General features: G+C 31.9%; 1 protein-coding gene across 6 annotated transcripts; it reads left to right on the forward strand.

Annotated features, from left to right (window-relative positions):
- The first annotated feature begins 1,112 nt into the window (after positions 1-1,112).
- On the forward strand, positions 1,113-23,272 carry LOC126775456 (extended synaptotagmin-2-B). 6 transcript variants are annotated; one of them, XM_050497432.1, is made up of 25 exons: positions 1,131-1,193; positions 2,014-2,068; positions 2,278-2,379; positions 4,636-4,833; positions 4,964-5,005; positions 7,247-7,387; positions 8,033-8,109; positions 9,356-9,422; positions 11,246-11,391; positions 11,663-11,783; positions 12,179-12,242; positions 13,046-13,152; positions 15,341-15,435; positions 17,542-17,590; positions 17,825-17,914; positions 18,002-18,088; positions 18,173-18,331; positions 18,644-18,796; positions 19,144-19,249; positions 20,069-20,197; positions 21,215-21,290; positions 21,527-21,619; positions 21,696-21,792; positions 22,219-22,359; positions 22,481-23,272. In XM_050497432.1, the coding sequence occupies exons 2-25, from the start codon at positions 2,066-2,068 to the stop codon at positions 22,565-22,567; spliced, it is 2,430 nt and encodes an 809-aa protein (XP_050353389.1). In that variant the 5' UTR covers positions 1,131-1,193; positions 2,014-2,065; the 3' UTR covers positions 22,568-23,272. The 6 variants fall into 6 exon arrangements, with proteins under 6 accessions (XP_050353421.1, XP_050353389.1, XP_050353380.1 ...); XM_050497423.1 differs by lacking the exon at positions 1,131-1,193 and adding an exon at positions 1,733-1,884; XM_050497464.1 differs by lacking the exon at positions 2,014-2,068 and having other exon boundaries at positions 1,113-1,193.
- Positions 23,273-23,365: the final 93 nt, after the last annotated feature.

The raw sequence follows: 23,365 nt of genomic DNA on the forward strand, positions 1-23,365 counted from the left end.
AATTATGTTTACAAAGAATTTTAATGGTTAGCAAGACATAATAATAACTATATATTAATGAAAACAAACTACGTCATCTACGTAATTTTTCTTTTTTTTTCTAAATAAATTTGTTAAATAAGGTACATTTGGTTTTTTTATTCGTTCTTAAATTAAAACAGTATCGTAGTTCATATATATTTTATGCACATCTAAGCACATTACTTTTGCAATTATAAACACGGCGGCCAATCTCTAAATAAAGTAGCCAACTGCGCAGAAGATATTATAGTGCACAAGTGTGTGCGGAAACACAGGTGCACTCTCTATTCCCTAGCTCTCATAATCAGATGGGACGACAATCCGATACTACCGGAAAGAGTCTAGGCGCAAGACCAACGGCTTTACGTGCTTTCCGAGGCACGGGAGTGTACACATTTCCAGACTCCAGGCTGCTACTGGGAATTTTCTGACAGAAGAACGCAATAACTATTTTCCGACCTGGGAATTGAACCCAGGACCTCCTGGTCTGCGGCCTTACATCTCTTATCTAGGAACGAGGAATTGCCTAAGTCTTTTATATATAAACTAAAATTTACAGAATTTATTTGATGTGTGTTGTATAACACTGCATAGAAAACGATTTGGCAAAATTGTAAACCCTCTTTAGTAATGCTTTTTCTAGTAGCTTAATTTCCTATCGCTGACTTTGCTGTGTCTAAGACCTAGGTCCACTTAACAGAAAAGGTTCGTAGGCCGCTTTCACGACCGCCTATGGTTGATGTTATATTGCTCGTTAATGATTAACTAAACCATTAAAATACGCATTTAAATTGAAACTAATGATAGCCCAGATTCAGAAAGGACTAGAGTATAATTAAGTCATCAAAAAAATCTTCAAAAATCAATGTGTGTGTGTGAGAGCTACTAGTAAAAAAATCGTAAATTATTAACTAAGGTCGGTACTATATACGAGTCTCGTGAGTATCAAAGTAAATGACAATTATCAATCCTCTTATAAAGAGGATTGATAATTACCATATCGATAATTTTAGTTAAACAATATGATTGCTCGTTGTATATAAATATAGGTGACAGCATATTATGTGGATGAACTATTGTAAGTCAGTGCGCCAGTGTTCATTCAAAAACAATGATGTCATTCGGAAACGCCTAAATGGGCCTTACAACACTTGGAACGCAAGATTCAGTAGGCAAGAGATTACCAAAAATTTTAATATCTAATAGACCGTTTTAAATGTATGCGAATAGTTCAACCAAAATGAATAGTTTGCCTTTATACATAAGTATTTGAATGTTTCAAATTTTAATTTCGAATTTCTTTATTCTTGATTATCGATATTCGGTAAGCCTGAAATGATAGCCTCAGTACAGCTAATTATTTTGTTTTACTTATAAATTATTAAAAGAGTCATATTTTTATTTGTTATTAATTCAGAGAAGCATATTTTGGTCAAGAAACCATGTCAAGCAGGTGACCATGTCAATAAATATAAACAGAATTTTAAATAGTTTCAGTTTAAATTTCTTGTTTATCTGATTTTTAATTTTGCTCATTTTAAATATAAATTATAAGTTGTGCCACAACACATTTTATTTCTAAGAACCAATATTTTACAGAATCTGGAGTGGTCTGGTACTTAAAGTTCAAGCTTCAATATCGAGTATTCATAATTTGCACACCGATACCTACTTAGTATCGATTATCGCAAATGTCATTCGAATATTCGATACTCGAGACTTGGGTTTTCCTTTTTATTAACCCTTCGGTTTTTCATTTCAAATCAAACATCAAATTGTAACACAACATTGATTGTTTATCTTACAATTAAGAAAATTCTTATATATATTTATGATTGTGTAGATGGAACATAATAATATTGGGTAATTGGTATACTTTTTTTAGTCATTCAAATCAGAACTACTAGTAGTATTATTTTTTGTTAAACTGTCTGTAGTGTAGACGTTGGTGCTTATTGAGTTGTTGCTTAGTTGGTGTTTAATTGTTTATAGTTCATAATTCCTGTACACTTGCAACGCATCAAGTGCATTTCTTGCACTCAGCATGGTACGTTTTTTTAAAATTGTAAGCTATTTTTATTATGTATTAAATTATGAACCATCTCTTGATATAAATAATTATGACGCATTGCATTGACCAGGTTTATTTAAATCCGAAGTAATAAATTTTATTTTACTTTTGCTCATTTTTTTAACAATAGGACTATGTGTATATATATATATCTAAATCTGTTAACAAAGATATTACAATTTTAGGCAAATGATAACAAAATGACAACAAACAGCAAATTTGTTCTACCGGTAAGCAGCGATGACAATCTGAGTGTACTGTCGGTGATCTACAGATTTTTTAAGAAGGTTAGTTATATTAATATAATGAAAATTACTTTAAAATATATGATATTTCAATGTATATCTAATTTATGCTTGTCATATTAATTGAAACTAAATAAATAGATTCTGGTAAGAATAAATCTTTTGAAAGAGCCATAAAAACGAATGCTTAAAAAGTAATTGCGAGTCACTACTTACTGAAATAGTGTGATTAATTTAACATCACATATTTTTTTATTCTAAAGTAGCTGATATTACAGGTTATTTCCATGAGCAAAATGCCAGGTCTTAAAAAAAAACAAGCTTACATACATTTGTCAATACAAAATGCAGTCAGAGCTAACTTAAATTTTCATATATATTCAGCTTATACTATAAAATTTTATGGTTCCTTATAAATAATTAATAAATAGTCTATTCCTGATGACAACATAACATGATTATGTATGTAAATATGTTTTCCACAATAGAATCTTTGGATGGTTTCCAGAATAAACACATAAAACTTTGCATATAAGAATTCAAAGAAGAATTCAAATTTTAATTTAGTGATACATTAACTAACTAATATTGGTATGTCGATAACTGCTTATGAATCATAACCTTGAAGTAGCAACCACTCTTGAATCATCACAGAGTTATTTGACCTTCATTTTTTCATAATTGGTTCATTCAAACATAGCAAATTGAATTTTATGTTATGTTCAGTTACATATTCTGATGTCATTTGAAATAAGATACATATTGATACTTTTTTAAAACTTCTACAAAAAGTCAATATGACATACATATGATATTGACAACTAGGTCAATCATCTGTAAGTAGATTTAGCATTACAAGGTAATTAGTTTCTTCTAATTGATATGTGTAAATGTTTTATGAAAATATATTCAAACTAGCAGCTATATATTTACATACCTAGTTCTAATGATTATGTCACTCATTCCACTTATACTGATAAAATCTCTATATGCAAGGATCAAAGTTTATTGGTTGTGAAATTTGAAATATTGAAATTGCTGTTTTGTCATTAATTTATATGTTAAAGCCATAAGCATAATAATAGTAAAAAAAATTGGAAAGTATACAATTTTCAAAAGTAACTAAAAGAGTAAACTCATCAGTCACTGCTAGATTATTCACAACAGTAAAAATTAAAAATTAATGTTTCAATTAACTTATATTTCGCCCAAGGTGCCTCAAAGCTAGTCGGTGATTGCATTTTTTTCTCACACCAAAGTTATTACTTATTAAATATGATCCTATTTTATTACTACTATACAATATAACTTATTATTACTATTAACATAGATGAATATTATTGTAAAAGTAGCTTAAATGTTTGGAAATTGTGAAAAAATAATAATTTAATTTAAATATTAATATATGTAAATTTAATTTAACAAAAGGGTATATAAAACTACAAAAAAATAATATTACTTGTAAGTAATATGAAAAGTGGTTATTGTTCTTTCCTTCATTAAAACAAATTACAATAAACACTCATCCCATATTTATAAAATATAGGTTTAATAGTTTATGGTACTGATAAAATAAACGGTGACATCATTCATGCTAAAAATATTCCCACAAGAACTGACCTAGTATCACGTACTTTAATGGTTTTATTATGGAAAACGTATCTTTACCTTTTTATTCTTAAAGCATATAAGGAACTCATTTCTATTTATGCATGAGGACCAAGGTTTTTTCAAACCTTTACTTGTAACGACTGTAAATAATACTACCTTTGCATCGATCGTATAAAAGTATCGAGTGATTTAAAGCGAAGCGTCAATTAGTCTAGTTAGCGTTTTTATTGTTACTTTAGATATTTTTGTACATTTCAAACTGTATCGATATGTACCGTTGTTATTAATTGATAACCATTTCTTCAAGATCACTTAAATGTTACGGTTACCAACTAAAAATATTTCGTATAGAATTCGAATCGAATTACATGTTCGATGTATCAAATTAATTTAGGTAAAGTTGATATATTTGCATTGCTCTAATATACTTTGAATATTTTTAACAATAGATAAAATTATCTGCGTCATGTCTTTAACGAACTTTTCCGTCACTACAAGAGAGTAGAATTTTTAATACATCAAGTAAATTTTTTAAAATAATTGTGATTTAATTTGATTATGGAATTTGTAGTATTCGTTCTTAACTTTTGAATTTGAATGTTTCAATCGATTCTTTTTTTCAAACCATTTTTTCTCAATATTTTCTCTGATAGGACAAATGAACGAGGTATTTATGTTTATTTATAGGTCACAATAGTAGGTGCAGTATATTTAGTTGGTTATATGCAATGGAGTGTAGCATGGTTGATTGGTCCCGTGGTATTATCGGTGATGCGAGATCAGTGGCGAAAGGAAAGCGAATATCGTCGAAATTTGGCGAAAACTGCAGCTCTCTCTTCAGAAAAAGATGTCGTTCTTGCAAGACTCGATGATCTTCCTGCATGGGTAATTTAAAAAAACTTATAATATACAATATAGATTTTTTTAGCCAAACACAACAGTAATATAAGAAACGTAGTTACGAGTATTCAAACGAGAAACGTAGTTCAATATTAAAAACATTTATGTATTTTAGGTCTTCTTTCCGGACGTAGAAAGAGCGGAATGGCTTAACAGGGTAAGTGAATGCTTTAGTAATTAATCTTCTTATATATTCTAGAACAATAAAGTAAATGTACCTAATAGTGTCGTAATTTAAAACCAATCGATATATTATTAGCTCTGTTCTAATTGAAATTATCTAAGGGAACGAAAATAATTGTTCTAGATGTGTTTGAATTAATGTAAATATAACTATTAAAAAATAAATAAATAAACTACTACAGACACTAAATTCCATAGTTACGATTGTTTTATTTAAATAAAAACTCCATAAGCGACTGTTATGACTATAGACACAAACAAAAAGATGCCCATATCCATAATTGAGTCAGTGATAAGTTGTAAAGACTTAGTACTATTGCTTAGATAATACACTGGCCGCCAAAAAAATCGACCCACCCGTATTTTTTTACTTACTAAGTTGTTATCTTAACTATGCGACGACCTAGGTGGATTGTTTTACTTATGGGACATACATTTAACATTTTATTACCCACTTGATATTGATTTGGAGGAGTTGTAAGTGTTATTGAGGATATTTGGAATATTTTTAAAGTATTGATAAGAAAACGTTACTTTGTGCACAAAGTGCATGGTTAGTTTATTTCCAGTTCTTAACGCGGAGTCATCTCGGTTCGATGTTTATTATTGATTAAGTGTATGAAACTTTGTTGAAACAATAATTTTAATAAGTTTAAACATAAAAAATGGATACTACTGAAGTAGAAGCTGCTCAAGTCGTAGCTCTTATTCATGAGGGGTTAAGTCAGCGAAATGTGGCTAGAACACTAAAATTAAGTCGTTCAGCGGTGCGAAGAGTGTACAAACGCTACTTGGAGACTGGGGAGTATCGCCGTAGACCAGGATCTGGCAGGGGGCGTGTCACGAACCCGACCGATGACCGTTTTATTGGTTTGACGTCTTTAAGAAACCGACATCTTTCGGCTGTTGACGTTCAAGGTAGACTCCGAGAAAGTCGTGGAGTGTCTGTGAGTGAAAATACTGTAAGAAGAAGACTTCCAGAGCAAAACTTAACCCCTCACAAGCCAGCAACAGGACCAAAACTCACAGCATCCCATCGACAAGCAAGACTACAATTTGCTAGGCAGCACGTCGATTGGACACTGGACCAATGGGAGACAGTATTGTTCAGTGATGAAAGCCGAATGTCTCTAGTAGGCTCTGATGGACGACGTAACGTCATGCGAAGGCCAGGAGAACGCTACTCTCAGTGTTGCATTCGAGAAACAGTCCGATTTGGTGGAGGCTCTACAATGTTTTGGGGAGGTATTCCTTTGACGGGACGCACAGAGCTGGTTTTTTTCCGTAATCGTGCTGTTAATGCTGAAACTTACATAACGAACATTCTGGAGCCTCATGTGATGCCTTACGCTGGATATATTGGGGATAATTTCCAACTTATGCACGACAACGCACGACCTCACGTCGCTAGAATTGTTAAAGACTATCTCAGGGAAGTCGAAATTCCAGTTATGCAGTGGCCAGCCAATAGTCCGGACTTAAACCCGATAGAGCACCTCTGGGACCAGCTAAAACGTACGGTTCGAGCACGAAATCCAATTCCAGAAACCCTGAATCAACTGGAAGCTGCCCTAACTGAAGAATGGCAACGGACCCCACAGGAAGACATTAAAAAGCTAATCAGGTCACTTAATAGGCGTATGCAGGCAGTGATTAGGTCAAGAGGAGGAAACACTCCCTATTAAAGTAAGATTTAGGCACCCAAATTTAAAAACAAACGGCATAATCGTTTTGTACACAAAAAAATAAAATTGCGTAAAATTTTGTGTTTTCGTGTTTTGTCACATATTTACCTAAAAACCTATTTTTTGCGCACTATTTCTGTTTTTGTACAATCCTACAATTGCATTTTTTCATTATCAATCTTAAAAATATAAATATGTGGTAGTTTAAAACCATACGATAGCTTTTTTACAAAAAATGTAGGTGGGTCGATTTTTTTGGAGGCCAGTGTAGTTTCCAAAGAGTTTGTATATAGCAAATAATTGATAGTGTTTTCCTATGTAAGAAGCATCTAATGGCGCTTACTGACAATCGTGTGTCCCATTGGTGTTCACTCTTCATCTTTACGTGGATTATAATAATGTACTACTAATGTACTATTACTTTTTTTTACTTTTATCTACTTTTCTGCTATCAATAAATCAATAAGAAAACATATCATGTTAACACCGTCAACATAACAATTGCTTTTAATAAATAATTTTCTAAACAGATCCTTCTCCAAGTGTGGCCGAACGTTAACCATTATGCAAGGACTCTCCTCAAGGACTCCATAGAACCAGCTGTCGCCGAAAGTTTGGCTAACTTTAAGCTGAACGGTTTTAAGTTCGAGAGAATGATTCTTGGTACTATTGTAAGTATTCGTTTTTTTTGGCTATGGTCTTATAATATTAATAGTGCAACGTTCTCTCTGGAAAAACATTCCTTACAGTGAATTAGTTATCGATGTTTATGAATGATGAAGTTTTTAATACAAGATATATAACAAAATAATATTTTAAATGTGTACAATACTTATTTTTAACTAATATTCTCATTACACTTAAAAAATATATCAAACGTGGATAAAAAGATCAATTTGATATCTTAAAATCAAAAGTTAAGCGAATACTTATATATGTGTATATAATATTATCTTTATTATCCGGACTATTTTGCAATATTATCCGGACTATTGTTGTCGTACCCATGTCTAACCACAAACGTTACGCTGAATAGTAGACTGAAAATGGAAACATTATTAAAATTGTTCTTGAAAACAGTCATTGCTAGTACGTAATCCGTTTTTTAAAATGAGTTTTTTTTAGTATTATAATTTTATGCTCATCACAATTGCAATTCAACGATAACGAGACAAACATTTATGTAAAACCTCCGCGGTAATAAACTTTTTTATTATACGATTTGATATGAATTGAAGTTTATTTTCGTAGGTGTTGTAAAGTTGTGTCATAAGGTTGTTATGTGTATAGCGGTGTATGGTTGTGTTTGTCTGCAGGCGCCGCGCGTCGGAGGCGTCAAAGTTTACGATAAGAATCTTTCTAGAGATGAAATCATCATGGACGTAGACCTGTTGTAAGTTCGCTATCTTAACTACATAGTATGACTAACAGAGTGCCTGATTTGTGTTTATAATTCATCTCGTGCTTAACGGTGAAGGAAAACATCGTGAGGAAACCTGCATGTGTCTAATTTCATTGAAGTTATGCCACATGTGTATTCTGCCAACCCGCATTGGAGCAATAAGTGGTGTGAATAAGCTCCAAGCCTTCTCCTCAAAAGGGAGAGGAGGCCTTAGCCCAGTGGGACATTAACAGGCTTTTAGTGTTATGACTAACAGAGTAGTCAACATCCGTAGATTTTTTGGATGCGTTCATGCAAATTTATGATTTTAATCTTTAACAATAGGATGTTATGAATAAAATATACTTATTTTGTTATGTATACAGGCTACATTTCATAAAAATCCATTTAATTGTTTATAAGAATACGACAGATTATTCACAAAGACAGATTTTAAATAATAATTTTAATTATATCTTGTTAGGTATCAACCCGTCCGAAAATGTCTCGCTACTGAACAAACGCATATGCGTTTTGGTTACAAAATGTTATCAGACACACACAGGTTGCTTTACGATGTTGTTCTTCACTGCCAAACACGAACAATAATGCATATTATTAACACAAATTAAGCAAATAGTCCAGGAATTTAAGCACCAAAAATGCGTTCTCTCTGCATAAAATACCACTACTCGATTTAAGTAATAAAAAAAATTCCATTTTTTTATTTTAAAGATTTTTCTCTATCGTTAATATTTTTCGATATAATTGTTAAAAATACAAATTTTGTTTTTCGTAAAATATCTTAATAATTTTTAAAAATACGAAAATAAAAGTCATAATCAAAGTTAGATAACTAACTATAACTCAGAAAATATTACCAATAGAGAAAAAAGTTTAAAATTAAAAAGATGAGAAATTTTATTCTCTACAAAAAAGGTCTCTACCATTTTTAAAGTAAAACTCACCGTTTCCGAGATATTTGCAAAAATAAGTTTTTAAAGATGGCGGCTAACTCTCGCGGTCTGGGATGACAAAAACTCGGTTTTATACTTAGGGAGCAGCCTTTGACATAATCCAATCGAAAAATCGATTCGGGATTTTATGCAACGCGAATGTCTAAAAATATTGGAAAAAATTTGATTCGGGCCCGCGGTTTTCTTTTGAGATCAAAATATTTTAGTTACTTGGGCCTCTTTGGCTCTCATAAACTGTAAGAGGATATTATTTATTATTATAGCGATGTTATTATTTTCAGTTATGCTGGTGATTGTGATATTTCATTCGTCCTTCAACGTATTCGAGGGGGCATTAAGGATTTGCAGGTAATAAATAGTTAATAATTTAATATTTTAATTTTATATTTCTGGCTAAATCATCGTCATAGCGGTTGGTTAAACGGAATATAAGCTGTTGTGCGACAGCAATGGTGAGTCTAATGGCGAGTTACAATTAAGTGAATATAAAAACCTCTTTGAAAAAGAATTATATATGCTATCTTTCATGTTAATCATATGAAATTTATCGAAGTCTATTAATCTTAAACAGATATGCCTACGCATCCATTTATATATAAATATATATAGAATATCGCACGAATATTAAATATTATATGTCATGAGAGCAATCATCGACATGACAGTTTTAATCCAAATATATAATAGAAGTAAATATTATGAAATAAGATAAAGCAATTTGTCATTTTGAAGATATTTATGTAATAATAATAAATAATCTTATTCACATACAAAGTTACAAAGCATAATGAAGTCTTATTATGTGTTTCTTAAATGTAATTTGTAATAAATAAACTGTGATATTGATGCGATGTGATCTGTTCTTTACATTAAAAGATTAAGAGGGTTACATGGTTTATATTAATAAACAAAAAAAGTTTAGACGAATTTTATAAGGTTTGAATTTTTATAAAATGAACTCGTAAAGCCTATTAAAATCCATATGTTGTATCGTGCTTCAAAACGTGTAAATTTGTCATTATTTTGCTTATAATATCATTGTATTGCTTTTGTTATTGTTAGTTCCGAAACGGTAAGAGTAAAATTATATTATTTTTGGCTTGGCTAGTTTCTAGGTCGTTGCTTTGTAGGCCTAGGCATAAATTCGGGACTGCATATCTACCCAGTTGGTTCACCCATGATAATGGCCTCAGTGGCCGATATTGGTCTTTAATATTTTTTTTTTTTTATAGAATAGGAAGGTGGACGAGCATATGGGCCACCTGATGGTAAGTGGTCACCAAACGCTCTTAGACATTGGCATTGTAAGAAATGTCAACCATCGCTTATAGCCAATGCGCCACCAACCTTGGGAACTAAGATTTTATGTCCCTTGTGCCTGTAATTACACTGGCTCACTCACCCTTCAAACCGGAACACAACAATATCAAATATTGCTGTTTTGCGGTAAAATATCTGATGAGTGGGTGGTACCTACCCAGACGAGCTTGCACAAAGCCCTACCACCAGTAAATATCATATGCATGACATGAATATCAAAACGATATAAGACATACAGCGACTAAGTATTAGCATAGAGAATGCGTGTATGACACAGCAATTGTCGGTTATGAGCAAAGCGGCTCCTTCCTGTAATAACTAATAATACCTAACCTAACCTGTAATAACCTTGTCACCTTCAAATATTTGTTCAAATAGATTTATTTTAAGTCTGTTATATTTAAAGGATAGTTTGTATTGATTATATGTATATTTTAATTTTGTTGAATTATTTTTTACGTAAGTGTGTAATTAGTTATAAATAAAGCCGCATAGACATTTATCTATTACAAGCTTGTCTGTGTCTGCGTATATCATATTCGATATCATACTCGACATCAGCTTATTTTTTAAGGAACATTCAAATAATAATATGAAGCAATTATAAAAGTTGTAAATACAGTAGAGTTTCGATAGGATTGGATCGCGCTCTGTTCGGAATGCATAATATGATAATTTAATTGATTATTAGCTATTTCATCTCATATCAAAAATATTATTTTCTTCAGCGTAATTTTCAATACTGTAAAACTTATATTTTTTATTCAGGATTAACTGCATGTCTGGACAGTCGGAGTCTCTGTAAGGGAGACTACCTCGATTGCATTTGATAGAGAATATTTTGTCACTAGATCCACGGCATGGTGCGTGTGGTGATGAAGCCGCTGATCACGAAGATGCCGCTGGTGGGGGGGCTGCAAGTGTTCTTTCTCAATAATCCGTCCATTGACTTCAACCTCGTTGGTGCCGCTGATGTTCTAGATATGCCTGGCTTTAGGTATTTATGACTTATGTTTAATAATTTAAGTTTCTTCAGAAAAATATATTTAGAAAAGTTTAATCAGATTATAATATATTTATATGTTTATAAAAGGCAATATTCTAATTGGCCAAGCATTGCACAGCTTAATGTAGAATGTGATGCAGAGACTTACATAGAAAGGGTTTTGCGAAATTTCGATTATGCTATTTATATATTGTACAAACATGTAGAAAACAATTTTTATAAGAATATTGATGTTATATTATAATTGTATATTAATTTACAGTGACATTTTACGGCGATGCATTGTGGAGCAAATAGCAAAGATGATGGTGCTACCCAACAAATTGCCCATAAAGTTGAGCGACGAAATTCCAACGGTCGACCTGCGCATGCCTGAACCAGAAGTAAGTCTTTCTGAACGATTGCGGCCTTCATGAATTTTTTTTTTAAGTTGAGAGCATTTAAATATAGAATTTGTTTTGTAATTAATTAAACAAGGATATGAAGATTCAATAAATTTAAATAAGAGAATAGATAACTGCATAGGAGTTGGAACAACGAGGCTGTTAGACATTAGTTAATATTTATATAAAGAAATCGTAATTATAAACCACTTTGTAGAGAAAATAGTCCATATATTATAGTAACATAACTCCTAAATAATAATCCATCACTGTGTATCATATTTTAAACAATTTTTTTTTTACTATGAGTAGATAGGATAACTATAGAAACGATTACAAAATTTCTTAATTACACTATAATGTTTATTTAATCATAATTAATTTGTTTATTTTAGGGTGTACTTCGTATTCACCTGGTGCAAGCTCAGAACTTGATGAAGAAAGATGTGTCAATGTTGGGTAATACAAATGGAAATCAATGTCTTTGACTGCAGCTAAGAAATAAAAAAAATAAAGCCACTGTCATTCGGGATGACGAAAGGAATCTAACAATATCCCAGACATTTAAAAGTTATAGTGGAATAAAGAAACTCACATACGAACACGAACTTTAAAAACATATTTTTATAATATAGGGAAGCACGCGGTGATGATAGACCTGTGATTGGTAAGCGGTCACCACCGTCCATAGACAGTGGCGAAGTAAAAATATTAACCACTTCTTACTTCGTCAAAAGCATCAATGCAACCTTGGCAATTAAGATGGTTTATCCCTTTGCCTATAGTAACACTCACACTAAAGCATAAAAATGCTTAATGCTGTTTGGCGGTAGAATATCGGATGAGCGGGTAGTACATATATAAGCCGAGATGGCCCAGTGGTAAGAACGCGTGAATCTTAACCAATGATCGTGGGTTCAACCCGGGCAAGCACCACTGAATTTTCATGTGCTTAATTTGTGATTATAATTCATCTCGTGCTTTACGGTGAAGGAAAACATCGTGAGGAAACCTGCATGTGTCTAATTTCACTTAAATTCTGCCACATGTGTATTCCACCAACCCGCACTGGAGCAGAGTGGTGGAATAAGCTCAAAACTTTCTCCTCAAAAAGGGAGAGGAGGCCTTTAGCCTAGCAGTGGGACATTCACAGGCTGTTACGGTACGGGTGGTACATGCACAAGACCCTACCACAAAGAAAACATATTTTTAAATAATAATAAAGTATTAACAATAAAATAGAAAATATTGTTCACTTTCAGGTAAAGGTAAATCGGATCCTTACGCCATCATAACAGTTGGCGCGCAGCAGTGGAAGACCAAACACATAGACAACAACATCAACCCTCGCTGGGAGTACTGGTGCGAGGTGAGCTGTTACTTGATATCATTAGGGACACTATTTGCACGGTTACGGTTAATGCACTTATTTTAATAATACAATATATTTAACTTAAAACTTCTCTATTTTATGAAAACGCTTGTAGATTCGTTAAGCGGACACGTTTTAGAATGTGTCTTTATTTCGTTATGGTTCTTCGGTGAGTACATTTAGATTGATTTTAGATTTATGTATTTTTTTTATATAATTTTTTTCTAAATCACTCATACTTTTGTAGTGAATACTCAATGTATTGAGACTGCATGTGATTAAACATTCAAGAATATCCGGTGAAATAACAAGTAATGCATATTCATAAACATTCGTTACTAACATTTGATATAAGGAATGTCTATAATAAGGAAGTCGTATCTCATTTTGTCATCTCGTTCGATTGGAGCTTGAAATCGATTTGATTATTTATTAAAATGGGGATTTTTATTAAGATTTATGATCATAATTTACTTTAAATAACTTTCATTTCGAGTTTTCACAAACATCTTCTTCGTCTTTAATAAGTCATTTTTTCTTTATATTATCTGTTCATTCACCGTGAATGCGTAACAAACAGACAAAGTTACTTTCGCATTTATATAATAAAGTATATATAATAAATTTACTTACTATATCTAGTACCGATACGAAACCAATAAAGAAACAAGTACCTATAATTAAAAGCAAAAGTATAAAAAGGTCTTTATCAGTTTAGTAACTAAGACATTTTCCCAAGCACGAATGTACATATCGTCTTTTGTACTCATTTTGAGAAAAAAAAAGTGCCATAAATTATTTGAGCTTAATTTTTAAATATAAATGCCGTATATTACGAAAGAGGTCCTATCAACATTTGGAACGGTTAATATCTGATTCAACTTTAATAATTATTTTAGAACTTACAACACTGGTAACTTTACAATTCAGACGAGACCATTTTTGGCATAAAATATTCCTAATTTTTCAGATAACGTTCTATGCGTGACTTTTTTATTTCAAAATCACTTTCAATATCTAACAAAAAAAATCGACTTTTCTTAAAACATTTATTCTAAATTTTATTTTCTCGCCTGACTGTTTCTGTTAGCTTTTTCGCCTTCGCTAAATTAGTCTGAAAAAAGAAATGATTTTGTTTTCCTTACTTATGTTTGCGTGGGACTATGCGCGTTTGGCGTAAAGGCGCGTATAATGCAATCACTGGGTCAAACGTTGGACATAGAAGTTTTCGACAAGGACGAGGGCAACGACGATGATAAGCTCGGCAGGTGAGTGCGGTGCAGGGCAGGCGGTGGTGGACGGTGGTAGGTGCTACACGTGCTAGACTACTTCGACCTTAATCCCAAAACATAAGGCTCAAAGTTGTCTAGCAGTAAACAATCAAACATATTATTGTATTTCTTCGTTTATGGATAAAATGCAAGCTTTATGCGATTACTAAATTTAGTTGGCATACATGCATGACACATTAAAATAGTTCAACGGTAGAGTTGCATACGCTGCTAATTGTTGCTTTAGCTTACGTTAATATATTGCGATATAAGAAAATAAGTAAACGTTCCAGTAAATAGAATAAAAAGTTATTATTTAATATATACTTTGTATTATTTTCTTATTACGCACTTTTTAGCTAGCTATAAATGTTCATTTATATATTCGCTATTGGAACATTGCGTATTCAAAATTTTACTTTTATATTGTATTTATTATATATATATATACGCAATATTTCAAACTACGGAAATAAGCTGCAGTAATTCTCTCGCTTTGCTATCTAATTTAAAAATATTTATATGTATTTTTAAAATTATTTATATATATCAGGGAATTGTCAACTAAGGAATATACACGGAGGTATACATACACCTATGGGTATTTTTTTTAAATTTTATTATTAATATTTTCTTCTTTCTAATATAAATGACGTAGTTTATCAAAAAAGTATCTTTTAGAAGATTATTTCTGAATAGAACAGGTTTAGTATATTTTTTTTAATAGTAAATCACCAATATTAGTAAATTATTTTTGTAAACGTGTATTACTAGTTAATCTTGTTATTTCAATGAAGTATATAAATATAGAAATGGTTAAAGCATTCAGCGTAGGTTCGTTAAAGTTGCGCGCCACTTAATATAAAATTTAGCCGAATGGACCAATATTTTAACATGTTATAATTTTTCCAAAGGCGATTATAAGCTCAAGAAAGAGCCAGATGCTGCAGTGCGAGTTGTGGGACTGGGACCCGGGGATGGGCATTCAGAACGATGACTATCTCGGCAGGTCCGTTCCGCCCCACGCAGACAATGACATTTGTTTTGGCGTTATTTCCTTCTGTGGATATTTATATCACTCTTATTAGTAGGACTTGATACAATTTTTATTAAAAAATATAAATACATTATTATTAAGGGTGATATAAAAATTCGTAGTTACATGTATCAAAATCATGTTTTATTTTAAATTTGCCTAATTCTGTGTGGTTTGTCGTCGATTAATGCGCATTTCGCTAATTATTATTAAGAGCAGGGAAATTAAAGACGTCACCGTATCGGTTTATGTTCTATTTAATTACAGTTTATTTTATTGGTTTTCATATAATACGTATGTTTATATAAATTAATGAGTGCAACTGACATTTTCCGTGTAGCGGCGTTGCAAAACTAATAATTCTAATCCGTATTGTATGTTGTTTTGCACTAACATCTGTGAGTTTAATTTTATGATATAAGTGGTGGGTTGTGACAGTCTGTGCTGCGCCAGAGCGCGACCCGCGCTGCCATACAGCTTTACGACTGGGACCGGACGGGCAGGGATGAGAAACTCGGCAGGTCTGTCACGAGACGGCACTCGTTTAACATGCATCGAACTCGTAACTCGACATACATGCATTACTTTCACGTGTAATGACGCGTATAAATGCATTTCGAAATCATCAAACGTCAAGTGTCACGTGTTAGACAATATTCACGGAACGTTTCGTTAATTGTAGACACATTTATTACTAATAAGTACATACTGAAGTACATTTCGTATACACGCATTTGTTGATAAATTTAAATAAAACAATTTATATTAACTATTATTAATTATTATTTATATAATAAGGCTGCTTCGATTGTGGCAGAATTCCGTCCGACGCATGCATGTTTACTCACGGTGTTCTAGTTCACCGCCGACCACGAGATGCACAATTATTATACACATGAATACTCAGCACTATATATATATATATATATATATATATATCGCTCCAGTCACAGAATATCTGATTCTTAATCTTATGAATCAAAAGTAAATAAGCGAGTTATAAATTGTTTTATTTCTACTCATATTTATTCACTCAAGCTGCCACAGTTTATAGACATAAACTTTTGGGTAAATGATGAGAATATTATAAACCTATCATAGAGAACTAACAAAAAAAATTGTGCATGCCCAATGTCAGTTCTCGTTACATTAAACGCGTAATTGAGTTGAAAATATTAAGTAAAACTTAAACGGCCTTACTTATAAACGTTGCTTAACGATTGTTTAGTTAACACTGATTTCGCTCTTTCTATCATTATTGATTTGACATTCGAAAGAAAAAGACAGCGTTCTTTAACTAAACATCCGCTAAACAAGGTTTATAAGTAAGGCAGTTAAAAAATAATCGTAATACTTACGATTAGCATACTACGTCTCATTTTCACGGAATAAAATTAATGCAAAGCTTTTCATTCAATGCACGACTGTCACAATTACTTTTTATATTTCTACTAATCTTTATAACTGCATATATATAATAAATAACGAACATGTACAGACATGTTCTTATTTAAGTACGTGTTGGATATTATTTAAATACATGGCACCGCTCGTTTAAGGATGAAACTAATAAAACTAACCTATTAAATAAAATTTAATGATTAACTCTGCTTTAAATAATATTGTAAAATTAATTATAAAAAGGATATCAACGCAAAAGTAACATTATCTTTCTTAAATACTGATGTAAAATATTATATGGATTAAGTTAAATGTTTATGATGATTATTTTCCTTTTTTTTTATAATTGGATTCGGGTAGTTTTGCGCCGCTGCCCACACTATTTCTTAATAAAAATGTTTAGAGAATTATTTTTCCTTTGCATGCATAAATTATTGGTGTCGTTATTAGTTGCTTGTTTTCAAATGTTTTAACTACAATCAGTTTACATATGAAACGATAAGATTCTGTTAAATGTTTAAAAATAATCATTACAAAAATTAAAGACTAAATAAATTAATGATATTGAATAAAACAGTTTCACGGGTTTTCTTTTATTTAGACTGCTTAGCTTTTAAAATGTGGTCACATTGATCTAAATGTCTTGCGAATAATATTAATTTTAAAAAATTATTACAGATGCTCTCTAGATATCTCCCAAGTTGTACGCGCTGGTCGTTTAGATACGGTAAGTTACGATATAAAGTAACGCGTTACAGCTTTTAAATTAACATTTATAACATACCTTTTACAAAATAATACAGCGTGTTTTACATATAATTTAAGCTTAATATCACTTTGGAGGCATCTATCTTACTATATACTATGCAAAAGCTGCTACTTCTGTTGAACGTGGAGAACCTGACTATATATCTTTTATTTCAATGTGATGCATCTGTTAGATTCGTGTTTTACATTGCAGTGGCAAACACTCCAGCAGGCAAAGACCGGCAAAGTGCATCTTCGATTGTCTTGGCATCGATTTTCCACTGACTTGGCCGATCTAAGTCACGTAAGTTTTCTACAAAAAGGTATTATATCTTTAGTCGATATTTTTTTACTAAAAGAAATTTCCTGTCTATATTGTTAATAATTTTAGGCTCTTACTGAAACCCAACTTGTGAAGAATGCAGAGCTAAGTTCAGCAGTTGTGTCAGTTTATATAGATTCGTGTAAGAATTTACCAGTAAGTAATGGTATTTTTTTTAATTTTATTGGATATTTTATTGAATTTAATAAATTCGTTAACACAATTGTTCTGAATGTGTAGAATGCGCGTGCGCAATCCCGACCTGATCCGTACTTGACGGTGACAGTGGGCAAGAAGACCGAGAACACTGCCGTACAGATGCGTACCGACAGTCCGGTCTACGAAATAGGATATTCCTTCCTCGTTCAGAATCCTGAAATCGATGTTCTGGAAATAAAGGTATTGGAGGTTTAAGAGCATTGGTTTTTATAGTTATTTTTTTAATAAATTTTTCGCATACTCAATAAACCTTGTCAGACTCGTATATTCTAGCAAAATGGTTGTACTATTGACATATTAGATGTTTAATTGCAAGTTTTTGAGATGGGCTCTTGCGAAGCCATGCAAAAAATCACGTCAATGGGAGGTTGCTCGATTATTGCTTTGAAAAAGGATAAAAACCAACATACATACTTTCGAACTTACAATGTTACTTTTGGAAATATGAAGGCAGCGTTCAACTTCAAATAATTTGTATGTATGTGTTGTCAGGTTATAGATCAGAAGACAGGCAATCAACTCGGCCAGCTAACCTACGGAATCGCTTCATTGTTAAAACAAAAAAATCTTACAATGTTGAGCCAACCACTGAACTTGCAAAAATCTGGACCTGAATCTAAAATTATTATAGCATCACAATTAAAGGTAAGACCTAAAGTAAATAAACCTTTAGCATGAGAATAACAAATTATACGAAGATAGAATAGTCTTCTTTGTGTGTCCAAAACACCGCATTACATACTTCCCTTCCCGACCCACAACACCCCACTCTCCATGATTTCAATGCCAGATGTTTATTGGATTCATCCTTCATTCATTCATTCAGGTTGAATAAATGCAAAGCGGAAATGGCGACTTTTAACTCGTCTGGCGCGAAAAATAATAAATTTTTAATTCTCTTATTATTCATTATTCATATAAATACCACAGAACGTTGAAATTCTACCCGTTTATATTCTGCTCAATTAATTGCAAACTTGTTTCATACTTAGATCTTAAAAGAGGCTATAAAAGAAGAGGACATTGATGAGGAGATTGTATCGGTCGCTCCGAGCGAGCCCGAGCCCGAGCCGGCCGCGAACACAGACAACAACTCTGGTGAGAATCGTAGACTATACTTGGCGAGCTTTATTTTGCATACAAATTTTCAGGGCTACAGAAATGGACGCAGGGTATCAAAATCATACCCCCTCCCCTTCATATGCGTATTAGTAAAAACTATATTTCGTATACGGCGACCAATTTACAATATTTTAAACATATTACAAGACGCAATTTGAATTGTTATTTAATTATTTTACAAGATAAAACAAACTTCATTTTTTTTTCTTAATGTAATCTGTCGAAATAAACCGGAAGTTTCTTTTTATAGCACATTTAATTACATATCTGAACTGAAACATACATTTTTATATCCTGTATGAAAATGAATGAATATAAATTATCTTTTTTTTATCCCATAAAATTTTGTATACTTACATACATCTTTGACAGTTAATGTTTTTTTAACATAAGCTTATTTTGGGACATGTATTATTTGATTGGACCTTTTTACTGACTGAATATTTCCAGACAATTAGGCGATAAACAACTTTTGTGTAGATAGTATTGTAAATTTGTTCTCAAGATATTCAACGCGGAAACAAACACATTGTATACGTTTTAAATTGAACTTTTAAGATCTTACGAAACTGTGTTATGGATGTCAGCTAAGTCGTTATTGGAACTTTGGAAGAAACTTAAAGTTACAAGTAGTTAAGTTGGAATATTTTTGTATATAAAAATATATATATTATTTATCAAAATCAGTTTGTAGTGAATAATATGGCAGAGCTATTAGATTGCATGAAATCTATGAATCTAAAGTTTTGTTTATCTTAATTGGAATAGGCAAAATATATGTAAATCTTTTTGCAGTAAACGCCCCATTAGCTCAACCCTCGGACACGGATCTGAAGGACTTAGTGGATTCAGCTCCTACAGTGAACCAATCCGATAATGTATCTGAAAAATCGATTCCCGTTGAACAGATCATTAAAGAAGTCGGTAAGTCGAGTTATACAATATATATTTTTTTGTTATTCAAATTCATATTAACCAATTATACGCCAACGTCTAATAGCGACAGCGACGTAATCAGTGCCTCAAACACAGACGACAATTTTAGGCATTAAACTGTAGTTTTACTATTACTTTACACTGATTAAAAAAAACTGTTATACGAATTTAACATTTACGCATAATAAACATTGTTGTATAATATCGTAATTAGAATTATTTTAAGGCGACAATTACAAGTAAAATTACACGATTATCAGACGCTAACTTAAACGGCGTTGGCGTCAAAGCGAGACTAATGAAGCAGTGATAGAGACTTATCGATATTAATAATGAATGCCACAGCACTAGCATTTTTTGTAAGAATTTACTTCTTTCACGTAGCATTGCTACGTTGAGGTTTAGGAATTTGACATTTCTAGAGACATATTGGTAATAAAATGAATATAAAAAAATCTTTTAAAATATCTTAGTAACAGCCTGTAAATGTCCCACTGCTGGGCTAAGGCCTCCTCTCCTTTTTTGAGGAGAAGGTTTGGAGCTTATTCCACCACGCTGCTCCAATGCGGGTTGGTGGAATACACATGTGGCAGAATTTCGATGAAATTAGACACATGCAGGTTTCCTCACGATGTTTTCCTTCACCGAAAAGCACGAGATGAATTATAAACAGAAATTAAGCACATGAAAATTCAGAGGTGCTTGCCCGGGTTTGAACCCACGTTCATCGGTTAAGATTCCCGCGTTCTTACCACTGGGCCATCTCGACCTTTGACCAAGTTAAAATATCTTATCCAAGTAAAATTTATCGAAAACGAAAAAAAAAATTATAATTACCAATAAAACGTGCGTAAAATGAAATTGACTAAAGGCTATTCTTGCTTTGTTAAAAAGATTTTTGTAAAAAAATGTCCTGGCGTAGTGTTCAATTTTCAATATTCGGTCCTTCGCATTCAAAGAGTTGTAAATGTAGGTATAGTAATATAATATATGTTTTCATTCCAGACGTTCCTCAAGAGAGCCAAATTCAGCCGGAACGCGAATCACCGAAGCTAATTCATAGAACCTCCTCTTTGACAACGTATATACATTTTTAGAATTACTTAAATTATGCAATAAATTATTTATATTGAATACTTACTAAGTGTAACTTTTGATATGAAAATTGAATCAATTTTCATATCAAAGGAAAAAAAAAGAAGTCAAACAATATCCTAAGTTATTGGAAATAGATTTTTGGGAAACATTTCCATAAGGATAAAAATAAAATTGTTAATTTTTAATTGTTACTATAATCGACTCTTGGGTTTATTTAAGGTCTGCCGGTGAAGCTGGACTGGGTCGTATCTTATTGTCTCTTCGCTATAGTATGCAAAATCAAATTCTATACGTTGTAGTACACAAAATTATGTAAGTACTTATTTTAACATCGCTGAGAATATTATAAGAGAAGCATAGATAATTAAATACTTTCTGATATGAACAGGAACATACCTCTTAAGGACCCTACCAATGTGCCCGATCCATATGTGAAGTTGTATTTACTACCCGGACGATCCAAGGATTCTAAACGGAAGACCGCAGTAAGTATAAAATATTATATAATTCTGATTTCCCGAGAGCATTTTAGTTGAATTGTGCTTTAATGAAAAACAATAATCAGAAAACCTACGTATTAGAAAAGAAAACCCTATCTATTGGAATACCTACATTTATTAGAAAGGCAACGAAACCAAATGATATAAACCAATGAATGATGTGTAAGGCAAAAGCATGACACGACAAGTTTTGTGTTGTGTTCACTTTATTATGCTTTTGTAAATCGATTGTAGTAACGTTGAAGATAATATATTGTAAAATTTTCTTTCTAAACAGTTGTCGTTTGTTAAATGTTTTGCAGTTATATTTTATAAGTAAAATTATAAAATTAGTAAAATTTTAGTTATATATTGATACTAATAAACATAAATAGGTATTCCATTTTCATATATATAATTATGTGTTGACAGGTGGTAAAAGATAATTGCATGCCCGAATATGACGAGCAGTTCGAGTGGGCCATCCCGCTAGCCGAGTTACATTCGCGTCAGCTCGAAGTGACCGTCGCCACGCACAAGGGTTTCCTCGGCGGTAGCCCCATTATCGGACAGGTATTCATTTATTTCTCTCTGCATGACAAGTGTTTCATATCGAACATGAAATTTATTTAGTAGTAAATGCATGTGTATATTTAAATTTGTAGTCAGTTTTATATACTATTCTTTATTGTAGGTAATTGTGCAACTTAATCAGTACGACATCCGTGAAGCCAAAACACTGTGGTTTGATCTTTTGCCTGAATCATCACCACGAGAGTAAAAAGTCAGCAGTTAGGTGCTTAAAATACAATCGTATGTGTATGCTTATTTATGCTAAGCCATATTTAAATGATCTGTCTTAAAATTTTTGAACTGTATTTTATTATATTTCTGGTGTAATTAAATAAATACAAAATCGAAAAATCTTGTACAAATGTTATTTTTAAACAATAATATCAGTTATACAATTATGTAACAACGATAGTACGAGTTGTAAACCTAAGAATGTGCGTCTACACTTTATTCACAAGAAATATTTAATCAGGGTAAAGGTTTTATAACACCATTCAACAAAAGGCAGTAGATTTTTCTTGTAATGCTCTTTGCATTACAAGAAAAATGTTAGTATGGTAAAGACGCTGAATATGAATTAATATCAATAAATTTCAATAATAAATTTACACGAGTTTTGTGGTAGGAAGCTTATTAACCTGTAAATCTATTTCTAAAGAAAAAATACCATTAGCATACTATATATTATATCACTGCTGGTTATTGACAAATAATTAAATATTTTAATCCCATTATGTGATCAATCATAATGATAATCTGATTTTGTTTTTATTCAATTAACACATGTTACCAAAATATAATTTCAGTTTGCATTTGTAATGTTGTTTGTTAGTTAAGAATTGTTCCATCTTAAAAATGTTTTATGCCTAATGATTTCATTTTACTTATGTAGACATTGATTTTGTTTCAAATTACTAAAACACCTTAGTTACTGTGTTTATATTTTTAAGGCTTTTATTTTAAGATGGAGCATTATCTCGAATAAGAAATTTTTATGTAGTTCAAA

The sequence above is a fragment of the Nymphalis io genome, chromosome 2 (assembly GCF_905147045.1).
Source record: "Nymphalis io chromosome 2, ilAglIoxx1.1, whole genome shotgun sequence".
Lineage (NCBI taxonomy): Eukaryota > Metazoa > Arthropoda > Insecta > Lepidoptera > Nymphalidae > Nymphalis > Nymphalis io.